The 13510-nt window shown below is 40.2% G+C and overlaps 2 protein-coding genes across 4 annotated transcripts; one reads left to right on the top strand and one right to left on the bottom strand.

Moving 5' to 3' along the window:
• Positions 1–150: 150 nt before the first annotated feature.
• LOC133409860 (dual specificity phosphatase 29-like) lies at positions 151–3203 on the top strand. Its single transcript, XM_061690393.1, has 4 exons — positions 151–351; positions 1447–1632; positions 1736–1953; positions 2700–3203. Exons 2-4 carry the CDS (start codon positions 1454–1456, stop codon positions 2930–2932), a joined length of 630 nt encoding a protein of 209 aa, XP_061546377.1. The 5' UTR covers positions 151–351; positions 1447–1453; the 3' UTR covers positions 2933–3203.
• Positions 3204–3275: 72 nt separating this feature from the next.
• Positions 3276–13448, bottom strand: adka (adenosine kinase a). 3 transcript variants are annotated; one of them, XM_061690392.1, is made up of 12 exons: positions 13309–13448; positions 12526–12585; positions 11799–11873; positions 11155–11208; positions 9243–9321; positions 8976–9148; positions 8769–8877; positions 7491–7661; positions 4965–5000; positions 4768–4882; positions 4601–4687; positions 3276–4522 (listed from the first exon to the last, which is right to left on the bottom strand). In XM_061690392.1, exons 1-12 carry the CDS (start codon positions 13401–13403, stop codon positions 4398–4400), a joined length of 1179 nt encoding a protein of 392 aa, XP_061546376.1. In that variant the 5' UTR covers positions 13404–13448; the 3' UTR covers positions 3276–4397. The 3 variants fall into 3 exon arrangements, with proteins under 3 accessions (XP_061546376.1, XP_061546375.1, XP_061546374.1); XM_061690391.1 differs by lacking the exon at positions 13309–13448 and having other exon boundaries at positions 12526–13290; XM_061690390.1 differs by lacking the exon at positions 12526–12585 and having other exon boundaries at positions 3278–4522.
• Positions 13449–13510: the final 62 nt, after the last annotated feature.

Below are 13510 nucleotides of genomic sequence, written 5' to 3'. Positions count from 1 at the left end.
TCCGGACGTGTGGGAGATTCTTAAGATGACAGTGATATAACACACTGTTCCCTTTAAACGTTTTGCATTCTTTGCATTGGATTGAAATGTTTCTTGCACAGAATAACGGTCGCGGCTTTCCTTATGTACATGAGCGTCTCAAGGATTCAAACAGGCACATGTGTGTATGTCACGATGATGTGGTGTCATGGACGGCAGCGGCCTAAAAATATCATGTGAAACACAAAGAGCAGCTAGCATGTGTCCTCATGCCGACTCTGGAGAAACGCATACAAACACGGAGGAGATCTTTGCTCTCAAGTCCTGCTTGGAGAAAAATCTGAAATTTACTATTTATAAACTGTATGACAGGTAAGTGATATGCTTTTTTCCTGCTTTATATTTGGCTTCACACACATTTACAGCTAATGATTGACACACACACACACACACACAGGTGATTGAAAAGTAACTCCCTATTTTAAAATACTTATAATTTATTCATATGTTGTAATAGTTTTTCAATTTCTTTGTGTGTGTCTTCCATGATTAAAGGAGCAAGTCTATTCTAAAAAAACAATGACTTTGGAAGAACTTGAAGGGCGAATACGAGAGGTGCTGGCGCCTATATCGAATTTTAAATAAAATTCCATGCACTACACTTTCTTCTCATGTGCATTTCTTGTAAGAATTATCGTTCAGAAATAAATTACAAGTACTTAAAAATAAGGAGTTACTTTTCGATCACCCTTTTTGTGTGTATATTTTATTTATTATTATTATTTTTTATGAAAGCATTAGTGGGTTAAATGCTTTTGGACTTTGGAATTGTTCCTCAAAGGTTTTAGATATTTTTACAATTACATGACCGGCCATTTGAAATGCTCTCATGACAAGTAAATGGCTGACACGCTGTAAATTTCTTACCTGAACGATTATGCTCAAATTTGAATGAAATCCTTAACACGTTTTAACGATGTTTATCTATATTTGTGGTAATAGTTTTCAGATGTATCAATCTATCTATATTGTATTCAGTGGCAGTTTCTGGTATGTGCATTATGTGTGGCCGCACTAGATGGCATTGTTGGGGGGTGCCAACGTGGGGAATCTTGTGGAATAATGTTAAGTTACACTTATCGTAAACACGGATGTGAAAAATGTCAAAGCCATCAGGTGCACAGTTTTTTTATTCATCCATCCATCCATCTGTTTTCTGTCCTGCTTATCTGCACTAGGGTCGCGGGCACAATTTTTGTATTACAGTACCTAATTTCTATTTTAAAATATATTATGGGATGGGACGCAGCACAGTAGGTAGTTGTTAGCATGTGTACCACACAGTTCTGAAGTGTGTGGGTGTGAATGTGAGTGTGAATGGTTGATGGTCTGTGTATTATGCACCCATCCATCCAGTCGCTGTACCGCACTTCACTTATAACAAATTATTTTCCGTGACGCTTACAGGTAAACCATGTCCTCCTGTGTGGTAAAATCAAGAGGAAAGAACCCCTATGCGGCTGTTCAAGTGGACCCAGACAGCGATTACGTCACACCAGGTACTCTTGACCTGGAGCAGCTCTTTTGGACTGGCACAAGCATTCAACATGCACACGTCAACCAAGTCTGGCCCAATGTCTTCATCGGGGATGAGTCAGTAAACACGCACTGGCGAACAAAAGAAAGAAAATGGTCGTAACTAAACTTACTAGACTTTTTTTTCATGAATTAAGCAATGTGTGTTGTTGGTGAACAGAAAGACGGCACTGGAGAGACCTGGTCTGAAGGAAATGGGTATCACGCATGTGTTAAATGCTGCAGAGGGGAAGTACAACAACGTGCTGACAGGTGCACATTACTACACAGATATCCAGTATTTTGGCATAGAGGCCGACGACAAACCCACCTTCGACATTTCCCAGTTCTTCTGCCCGGCGACACAGTTCATCAGCGAGGCCCTGAGCCAACCACAAAGTAAGTCAAGGGTGTATTCTCGTGACATATTTGCAGTGGTCACAGGTCACGAAGTACTTCATTACTGTACTCAAGTACATTTGTCCGGTTACTGAACTTTGCTGGAGTATTAATTTTTTTTGACAAGTTTTCTCGCTACATTTGAAAATATATCAGTACTTTCTCCTAATTACTTTGTCAAACTAGACTCCTTACTTTTTTTCCAACCTCCTTGGATGACGCCTCTACTTAAAAAATAAATAAAAGAGGACAGAGAAGTAAAGTCAACCATGGTTGATCGAGATTTAGGGGACTTAAAAGGCAGAATCTGTATTTCTACTTTACACACATTTCTTTACTTAAGTGCGTTGCGAGTACTTTTGACTCCTGTCCTTATTTGGTGCATTTCCCTATGGAGCACACTTAACGACAATGGTTCTTAAAATATTAATGCAGTGATTCTCAAAGTGTGGTATGGGTACCGCTAGTTCAGTTGTATTTCACTGCTAAGTGAAATACAAATGATTTTGTTTCTTTTTAAACATTTATTAAGGTACATTTTTAATTCCGCTTTTATGTGGAGCACATTTTTTTTTTTTTTTTTTAGGTAGTAGTTGGTTTCAAAACGTTTGAGAACCACTGCAATACATTAAGCAAAAGCACAAAGAAAAACTCACCTTTAAGGAAGTCAGGAACCCAAACAAAACCAAGACTCGGCCTTCTGCCACAAGAATTTCCAATAATTATTCTCTTTGGACTGCTTCCAGACAAGGTGCTGGTGCACTGTGTGATGGGTCGCAGCAGGTCAGCGTCACTGGTCTTGGCCTACCTGATGATGGAGCAAGGCTTAACTGTAGTGGACGCCATCCAGCACGTGCGACAACGCCGTTGCGTCCTTCCCAACCACGGTTTCCTCAAGCAGCTCAGAGCTCTGGACATTACACTGCAGGAGGAAAAGCTGAGACTAAAACAACAAAAGACGCAAGATCAACAGTCATGATTGGCATCTGAAATGGGGTGGGGATGGGGGCAAACTGGATCTAATAATGAACCTCATCTTTACCTGAACACCTGACTTTCTTTTATCAGTGAACTTTGAAAAATCTAAATTTGGATATGTATGGTTTTCATTGGACAATGATTAGATGTATCCCAATGCAGTAACTGTTTCATTTCATCTATTTTAAATGGCAAAATGGATTGATTTGTTGTTTCAATGGTGAGAGAGAAGGCAGGGGAAAGTAGAAAATCAAAGAAATAAAAAACTGCTATTAAAAGGACCAGCCTACAATGTTAACTGTAAAATGAGTACTGTGTATAGTAATTTATTTATTTTTTAAATCCACAGGGAAATGTCAAACACATCCCAATCAGCGTGCTAAATTGCTGTAGAAACTAAATTAGCAGGTAAAAGTAAGAAAAAAAGCGTGATTTTTTTTGTCATTTTATTTGTCCATATTAGACATTAACGTCTGGCAAAAACCCGACAAAAGGATCACTTGAGGCCTCTTGTTGTTTGTGTACATAACAATGAATATGATTGGATGGGATTGTAAATTCATGATCTAAAAACAATGCAGTTATAAAAGGAAGAAAACACCCTTGTGCATCATTAGGAAATTGTTACAACTGTATTCAAGTTTTGATTAATCCAAATCAAACACCGAAGAGGTAAAAACAGAAGCTTGCGTCCGATCACACAATGTGATATATGTGCATTTATGTCTAATTTAACAAAGCTGAGTGTTGAGGTACTTGGAAAATGGGTTTAAAAAAAAAAAACCCCAAAAAACATTTGAATGGCTACTCACACAATGCCCTCAATTATCCTTTCATAGTCTGTCTTACTTTCCAACAGTATCAGTGTAGGTGAACTATTGCATACAGATGACGAAAGCAGCTTCAAGTCTTTAACCTTCGTAACAAAGAATAAAAGGCACTCATGATTTGCACAATGTTGAAAGTCACAGTTCAATTTCCTGTGCGCAGTGGCTTTGACACTGATTAATTCAAGCATTTCGAATGACAAAGTCGTTCACCGGCCTGATCAAATCACAAATAAATCTTTTAAAGACAATTACAACATTTTCAAACAACTTATCAGTTGAGTGCAACCGTGCGAATAACAAAATGTGGTCCAGTGGTCATATACGTGATTTGGCCACAATTATCGTTATTAATACTGTACTATGGTTGCTGAGCTTGCGTTTTGTGTGCAAGTACACACACTGGGCGACAATGAATGAGTAATGACCAACAAATTCCGATTAGTTTTTCCTGCAGCGCCAGTGGATGAAAGAAGACATGCTCAGGTGATGTGGGACAAAGCCAACAATTAAAAATAAATCAAGATGGCAGCTTAAAAAATATATAACTGATTGGGCGGGAAAACTGAGAATAAAATATAATCGGTGACATTTTGTGTTAAATGGACATTTTGGGGAAACAGAATGATAAAAAGTACATCAAACAAAATCCGGTTTTTCAGGGAACGTGCAACCGGATCTTCTAATGACGACATTGGCAGAGTAGTGCGCTGCCCTCATGCATTGGTCCAGTGATTTTTCTCGGACCAGCCCAGACAGGAAACCTGCGCAACGAAAGAAAATATTTTCAAAACTGGGATGAACCCTAACAACACAGAGAACCAAAGATTAGAAGCGCTTACCTCCTACAAATGCGTCACCAGCACCATTTGTGTCCACTAGGTCTTTGGGATCAATCACCAACACTGGGAAAGTCTCAATTTTGTCACCTGAATACAAAGAGGAGAAAGAATTACACCTCAAACATAGAGGTGTAATTTGAGGAGGAAAAAAGGAATGGAAATCTTACTGAGAGCCATCACAGTTTCATCCTTCCCCTGAGTCAAGACAACAATCCTTTGTCTCTTAGTGTTGACTTTGGGCAAAGCCTGCACTTTCTTGGCAATCTCTTTAATGTCTTTGGTCTGTAGAGACGTTACCGCATGATGCACGTTTTATACAAAATGCATGAAAAACCACCAGATTAGAGGAAGGAGATTGAATCACCTCAAAGTCTTGCTCCTTAGCGAATGCAGCTGCCTCCTATAGGATGGAATTAATATAAAAATCACTTTAGTGAATGTTTATTGACCCTCATGTAGCAGGGTTGGGCAAAGAATGTTCCGTTTTTTAATCCGGCCCGCAAGGCATTTCCATTATCAACAGTCCTGTGATATTTGCATTCATTTAGCTGTTTCTTTTTTTTTTGAGGTAAAAATAAACAATCGAGATAATGTGGTTGTACAAGTGTCCACACCCTCCTATAACTCCGATGTGCCTTTGTTCAGAATTAACCAATCGCATTCACTCATGTTTGCACACACCTGCAGTCATTTAAAGTCCCTCTGATTAACTCCAAATAAAGTTCAGTTGTTCCAGTAGGCTTATCTTGACTTTTTTTTTTTACGCTCTAGCAGAAGCCTGAAGGTTTTGTACGAACACTGACAGCTATTTCGAACTGTTCATAATTTCCCCCCACCTTGACAAAGGTCCGGGGTCCAGCTGAAGAAAAAGAGCCCAAAGAATGAATCTAACACCGCCATACTGCACTGTGTTTATGCTGTTCTTCAGGTTAATGAGCAGTATTGCGTTTGTGCCAAACTAACTTTTAGAATTAAAATCAAAATGTTCAACCTTGGTTTAACATCATCTCACAAACACATGTAAAAAAATGTGTTATGGTCCAATGAAGGGAAATATTAAATACTTGGCCAGAAATCCAAATGTATGTTTCTTTACAAACTAAAACATTTTGCTTTTCGTGTGAATCACTGAACTAATATTTTGTCTTCTTACCACTGTTTCTGAGAACTGCTTTTCGCATACATGTTGCATGGAGTTGACCAAATTCTGGCAGATGTGAACTGCCATTCCAGCCCAAGACAATTGGACAAGCTTTCCATAAGAACAAATATCTCTTTGCATTTATAAAATGTATTGTATGTTAGTTACAACCTCATCTAATCTTTTGTTCTAATGCGAGCATAAGAAAGTAGAACTTCTTCCCCTCTCTCTCCAATATTGTATGATCACTTTGTTGTGAGACAGCAAGATGTATGTGGTTGTGGGGGCGCCAGTTGTATGAGGCAGAAAACTGCTTGTTGATGCACGTATACTGTATATAACATTGCCTAAGGAGAAAGAGACAGACACTTCTTAGAAAGCAGCCATCAAGTTGTATTTGAACTGCCTCCTTTAATGCAAAAAAAAATTATCTCTCATTCTCAAAGTGCTTGTCCTGTCTTTTGTCTCCTAAAGGGTTATTTTCCCCATGACAGTTCCACAATTACTCTGCAAGTCTTGAAGGGAAGCTATTGGCAAGACGCCTGTGCAAAGTCCTGTTTTTGAGAAGAAGAAAAAAAAAATAATAATAATAAAATAAAAATTTGCTGACGAGGTGCCAATTTGCCAAAGGACACATTGGCTGCCCTGAAGGATAAATGGAGCAATTTTTGTGGACGGATGAAAGCAAGATTGCTCTTTTGGGATAGGTGGGGCTGCAGTACAGTTTGTCAGAAGAAATGCTGAATTCAAGCCACAGTATGCTGCGATAATGTTATGGGGATATTTCCCCATTCTGTACTTCCAACCATCCATTTTCTGAGCCGCTTCTCCTCACAAGGGTCGCGGGAGTGCTGGAGCCTATCCCAGCTATCATTGGGCAGGAGGCGGGGTACACCCTGAACTGATTGCCAGCCAATCACAGGGCACATAGAAACAAATAACCATTCGCACTCACTTTCACACCTACAGGCAATTTAGAGTGTTCAATTAACCTAGCATGCATGTTTTTGGGATGTGGGAGGAAACCGGAGTGCCCGGAGAAAACCCACACAGGCACGGGGAGAACATACAAACTCCACACAGGTAGGGCCGGGGATTGAACCCCAGTCCTCAGAACTGTGAGGCAGACGCGCTAACCAGTCGGCCACTTATGAACCTACATATGTTCCTAACTGGGATCATGGATTAGTTTAAAAACATCAGAATACTCGACATCAGAGGTAATGTTTCCTTATGCAGAAGATGAAAACTATCAGTCCAGACACACTATCAGTATGCAATCTCAATCCCAAAACCTTAAATCAGTAGAAACCAGTGTAGGGTCAAACAAATCTGTTTCAAAGGCTAACCAACAAATGTAGTGGAATGTAGCCCCATCATGCTGTACTGGAATAGCAGTTCTCAGGTGCCAGAGGTTGGAGGTCAACTCCAACTCCGACATCAGTTTATAAATGTAAATATTTGAGTTTGTAAGGAACAATTCATACATTGCTATGTTCCCCCCACAGCTTAATATAACTTTTTTTTTCCACTTTCCGTAAAGGAATAACATATTAGCTACATTTTCTACATGTTTTGATTTGGAATAGAATGTGCAGTGTTCCCTGTACATTTGTGCGTATGGAAATAAAAGATAGTGAAGATTGTTTTTGCTTGACTCCCTTTTTAAAAAAAAAAAAAAAAAAAAAAAACACACCACCATTATTCTGGACACAAGCAAACATACAAATTATTTAGAAGCTGCCTTACAGTCTCATTGCCGAAGAGCACGTCCACGTAGGGCAAGAGCTGCATGAGGTGGTCTTTGAAGAACTGGCAGATAAATGGTGCAGACAAGTTGAGGCAGAACATTTTGTTATTTTCTGATGCGTGCTGGGCCACTTTCAGCATGGACTCCAAAGACACTGTGACAAAGAAACCCTGGAAGGAAACAGTCAACATCTGCATCAATACATGTGGAAACAGTACAGCTTGGTAAAATACAAATATAAGCAAAACTGTGTATCGTATTAACATCTATTAAAAATGTATACTATGCCATAAACCAGTGATTCCCAACCTTTAAACCACGGCGCACATAGAAAAATCTCACAGCATACCACTAAAAATAGAGTATGTACAGTGAAATAATTATGCTCTCACCTCAATTTACTCACAAATATATTTACTCAGTGTGAAATGTGGGCCTGTTTAGTTGAACACAAAGCTGATATAGTCACTGGAAGCTATGAGTTATTCTGTTACATGAAAGGCAACAGGTGGATACACAGGTTAAATTTAACCTCTGCAATCTAGTGGAAGAGCATTTACAGGGCTCTACACTAACTTTTCCACTGGGAGCAGTGGTGCGACCAATCAGCACATGATTTGGTCGCACCCTTTTTGGGGGCGGACAACATGGCCATGCATGCTGATGTATAGTTGTCTTAATTGGCATGCCGTAGTTTCTTATGAAGTAAAGATTGACAGTGGCTCGAGTTATATTGCCACAATATTTTACTGTGACTATGAAGTTTGTCTGCAACAAGCAGGGGCTGACAAAACAAGTCATTCTTTTATATAATTCTAAACTAACTATCTTTTTTTTTTTTTTTTTAACTTTTCATTAAAGTTGTAATTATCTTAACAGCAGCATAGAGAGTAAGGATTAGCAGAGTTTAACATCTTACCTAGCATCAGAATCCATCAATTCTGGCCTCTCAACACTGATTGCCTGAACATTAGCAAAGACTTCCTCAGTCTCAGCATAAATCAGTTACATAAAACAGACATGCATGTATTTATGAATTATTATTACTTATTGATTCATTTATTAAAATTAATACATCAAATTCTAAATATACTCCTATCAATATTTTTTACAACTTTTTCATCATCCTCATCAATAGCCTATTTACGGAAACACATGGATGTGGTGTTTTCAGTCTGTCATTCATGTATGTGTATGTACAGTGGAATCTCTTAAATTCCCCTCAAAATTTCGAGGTGGACAAGGGAGTCAAGTGACATTCAAACATAAATACTCACGGCAATATAATAAACTTTAGCGCTTTCCACCAACTTCCAATTTTCTTCAAGGTCCAGATGTTTCTCCTTCTTATAACAATTAGCAGCAGCTAGGTTAGCCACCAGTGACCTTAAAGAAAGGAGGAAAACCAGAGATCAACAAACCATATATTGTACAGTATATTTCGAGCAAACGAAAATGAGCTTATGTATAACTTTGGACCTCACCGGTTTGCTCCGGTGATGCACGCGGCACACGAGCCCGTGGGCTCCTGGTCTTGCTCGTAGTAGTGGGCGTCGATGTGGGCCTCCTCCGCCTTCTTCTTCAGGATCTCTCCAAACTTGTCTTTGCCGATGCAGCCGAAGAAGGTGCCCGCATTGTGAGGCTCCTGGATCAACCACTGCACGCGGCGACAGCACAAATTACGACTCCACATTAAACAAAGGACAGCATCACTGCGGTGACTTAGCAGGAAGATGATGCAGGACACTAACCTGAGCGATCTTAATGGAGTTCTGTGTGGCTCCCCCAGCGTGGTATTCCGCTTTGAACTTGTTCACCAGCTCATCAAACCTGCATGGAGAAAAAAAATAAGAAATGACAAAAAAAGTAAATGGAAGACTTGCATCATACTTGATTAAATTATACTGTTGACGAGCTTAATTAACCCATTGAAAGCTGGATTTGGAGTCATAATCAAAATGTCCTAAAGTGTCTGAGTAGTGTGTATGGCTCCATGTGCCAGTATGCACTTCCTACATCATCTGGGCATGGTCTCTGACGGATGGTCTCTGCTGTTTTGTCTCTCCTAAACATTGATGCCGATATAATACGTGCTTGAATTAGTCAAGTTAGCAGCCTGTACGTGTACACAATGACCTCTAGAGGCAGAAGATATGCATTACAATACAACCCACGTATTATACTGTATGAGCTAAGCAACCTAGATGTAACATGATATTGATAGCAGGGCTAAAAAAATCACCAAATTTGCCATGTTTGATGACAGTTGTTGTTCTGTAAGGGTTCAACGGGACTGTGGGCAGAACAACTGCTGTTAAATGTTCTGAGACAGAACCAGATGCTTCAGTGTGGGGCTCTCTGACTAGTCTCTGACTATGCTGTTGCCTAACGTGGGGAAAGAAAGAACCGGTTATCCAACAAGAACTCAACAGTTCAAGGGTAAACATGATTATTCAGATGCATGTGTTGGATGAGAGTATTTTGTTCAGGCGATCCAGTTTATGTTTCAAGATAGCTCAAATTCAATGCTTCCTTACGGTTGTTAACACCTCACTTGTCAATTCTTGAAAACTCAGGGCATGGCTGAATATGCTTTAACAGTCACCAAATCTAGAAATCTGTGATGGTAGACTAGCACAATGCTGCAAAACACCCTCTCTCTCGCAATGGCACTTTTACAGAGCATACTATAAAGACAGCCCTTTTTTGGGGCTTCTGTTCTGTATAAATACGAGTATAGAATTTAACGGGTATAGGCAGATTAAGGCAACCCAGCCAATATTCCAACTACAGAGATAGAATCAGAGACCTAACAAAGGTGGGACATCGGCAGTTTGTAAGTGAATTCTGCAACACAGGGACCAAAGGTTTGAAGTTTAACACCATGACCTGACACTCACTAATCCTCCACACTTGTGTTGAAAGCAATTGTCCCTGTTTAACATAAAAACAAATTTTAATGATTTTTTTTTTATTTATTTTTTTTTTAAATACAACAACAACAAAAAACCATACAAGTTGCTGACATCACCACAAATCTAATTATCAGATTGCAGGTTATCATGAAGGCTATTGCCTTCATGATAACTTTCCCACTTTCACTGTGTTCTATATAAAAACTAAGATGTTTTAATGCTCTGATGCAGTTACGGTGTGGGATTTCTGTGTAAAAGTTTTTTTTGCCACAAACATGCCTGCACTGCAGTGACTTCTTTGAGTAATCTTGCATAAACACTGTCACAGAGGTCATGTTTTGCATTTTTAAACAACTCCCAATGGACATTTACAAATCAACTGAAGACTGCCTAATGGATGAACTAGTGTATATCATGTGACTGTACACCATGATGTACAACTACAGCAAGATCGAGTGCACAACTTTGTTATCTCCTGCTGTTTGCTTTGTGGCTCTTGTCTCAGAGGAACTGGGAGGTGAAAAGTCCTGCTCTGCTATTCGCTTACACACTCTCACTCACTGTGCTAGATCTGCCGCCCTACTATTGCTGTTCTATAACCGAACGGAGTTCAACGCAGGCGTTTCACGGGGCTGTTTTGACTGGCCCGCTCCAGCGGTCAGAATGTAGATGTAACAGCGAGAGCCAAGCATGTGACATTAAAAAGTCAATATTCTACAAAAGGGGTTGTTAGGGGGGAGATACGCACAGGGCTTTGTGCTTGTCTTCAGCCAGGATCTGGTCATTTGGCTTCAGTGTGTATCTGCAAATTGAAGAAGCACAAAAAGCATGTTATTGACATTCATTTAGAATAAGTACACTACAGTCCTCATCAAAGACCTGGTTTGTCTTGACAATGGACTGCAGACACAATAGTGGAACTGCCACTGTTAAGTCTATACATTATTTTTTAATGCAGGAGTAGTGCAGTTTCATTTCTGCTTTATTCGAGGAGAGGCTGAATTAGATGCGTGTGCTTGACTGGCTTAAATCTAATCCTGCCGTTTACGCAAGGCCTTCCACACAGGGTGGACTCTGAACTAGAAGCCACATGAGCCCTTTGCCCTGGTCACTTCAATGCCATTTGGACACTGCTGAGGGAAAAAGTTCTGATTATTGCAGAGGACACAAAGTCAATGAAAAAAGTAAAAACTAACTGGTTCCAACTGGTAGTAGGAACTCAGAAATAGTTGTTTTATCTGCCCATTATAGAGGTTTAACAATTACAACAACAGCTTCTTGTACATTCTGCACAATAAGCTGTTGTTGTACTACTTGTGTGCAGCTTAGACCAACTTCCAGACAACAAACACAAACTATTTTGATAATATATTTATTTAATGTTAAACTTACTTGTCCAGGAAGTCTTTGTCCACCACGGCACAGATGTCCAGCAAGGGGTTCCCCATCCCAAAGAGTGAATTGGGGCTGAAACATAAGTGTAAAAAAAGAGAGAATTTAGCAATTGCTTTCCTCTAAATCAGCAAGGAGCATCTTGAAGATTAAATGTTGTGTCATCCTGCTTGTGTACTCCCTCCGAGTCTGCTGTAGATAAGTCAACAAGTGAGTCACATCTTCAAATATGATTTCCAACATTTATGAAAGGTGATAAGCTTTATAAGATTTACAGGAATTTTATGCGATAAAACCACAGTGCCATCAATAACCTGTGTCCAGAAGGAAGGCATGCGATTCAATTCGTAAAGTGAACTGATATGTCCCGCACACAAGCTGTTTCCAGACCCACAGGCCGTATGTCATTAAATAACATCCACAAGCGCAGCATCAGCGAGCGGCTGTCACGTAATTTTCTCCTTTCCCTTTCCTAATCCACAAAATCTTGCAGCCCAGAGTAGACAGCCTCAATTCACATGTTTCCCTTTAGGAACTAGAGCCCCAAAACACAGAATACTAAAGGCCACTTGTTTATTGTAAAAGCGAGGCATGGGCCCCAGCAGACGCCGCACCCTCACTATCTTGTCCTACAGCACATGCATCTCCCTTTTATGCAAGCCAGATGATAACTGTGCAGCCAATTACTCAAGCATTACATTAATCCTATTTTCCACTGGAGACTTACCTCAGCGGTGCAGACATCTCTCGCTCTCTCTGTGCATGTGCGAGAGACCTGTTGAGCAAGCTAAATGTGAATGAGAAAAGAGCAAAGAATTCCTAAACTCCTCAATTTCAGCACAAATGTGTGACAGCTCGATGCTTCCCCCTGCAACACCAGCTCCTCCTCCAAGCTGGATGACTGGTGGGCATTATAGGAGGAAGGGCCACGACAGTCGCTCTCCGCCTGGCTATTGGCTCGGTTCGCCTCAACACATCTCTTGGAAAAAGATACTTAGAAGAAGATCGTGAGAGGCGTGCCAATAAACGCAGCAAATGAGCTGGATTAAGTGTGAGTGAGCGGTGCGTTCAAGTGCAAGCGGAGAGGAAACGGGGTACCAAAACATTGTTTGGTCGAGGTCACGTGACAGCCGTGCCACTCGTTGTGGTGGTGTGTTCAGGTGTCACCCCAACAAACCTGGCATCGGGACAGCAATTCACTGACGGGGAGTGAACTATTTATTTCTACATACCGAGGGTCACCTTGAACTGGCAATGGCAACTCGTACGACAATGACAAGGGAACATGTTTTAAGAGCGCTACTTGAACACGATGCTGTTTTAAATTCAATAAAGATTTAAATCTAGCTATCCGGTTAGCTGGAGCGAATAGGTTACACACAGACTTAGATCTCCTTTCTCTTCACTCACATTTGTGTTGACGACAATTCAAATGTAAGTGAAGCTCACATTCAGAGTTTTAACAACAAAATATTAAAGCTCATTTCCCCATTCCCAGGTTTGTGGTCACCTTAATTCCACAAGAGATGCTTTGGCCACGGAATCCGTCTTCTCTTGTTCGGAAATTTTAAGCTTTTTAGCTTTGGGTTCCTCGGAGGAGGCCATTGTTGGTCAAGCAAGGCACGTTGCGTTCACCTTATTACCGGTGTAGGAAAATGCATGTGTCCCGCTATTAAAAAAAAAAAAAAAAAAAAAAAAAAAAAAAGAGGTAA

Source organism: Phycodurus eques, chromosome 11, assembly GCF_024500275.1.
Source record: "Phycodurus eques isolate BA_2022a chromosome 11, UOR_Pequ_1.1, whole genome shotgun sequence".
Taxonomy (NCBI): domain Eukaryota; kingdom Metazoa; phylum Chordata; class Actinopteri; order Syngnathiformes; family Syngnathidae; genus Phycodurus; species Phycodurus eques.
This window is presented reverse-complemented; position numbering and strand designations above follow the sequence as displayed.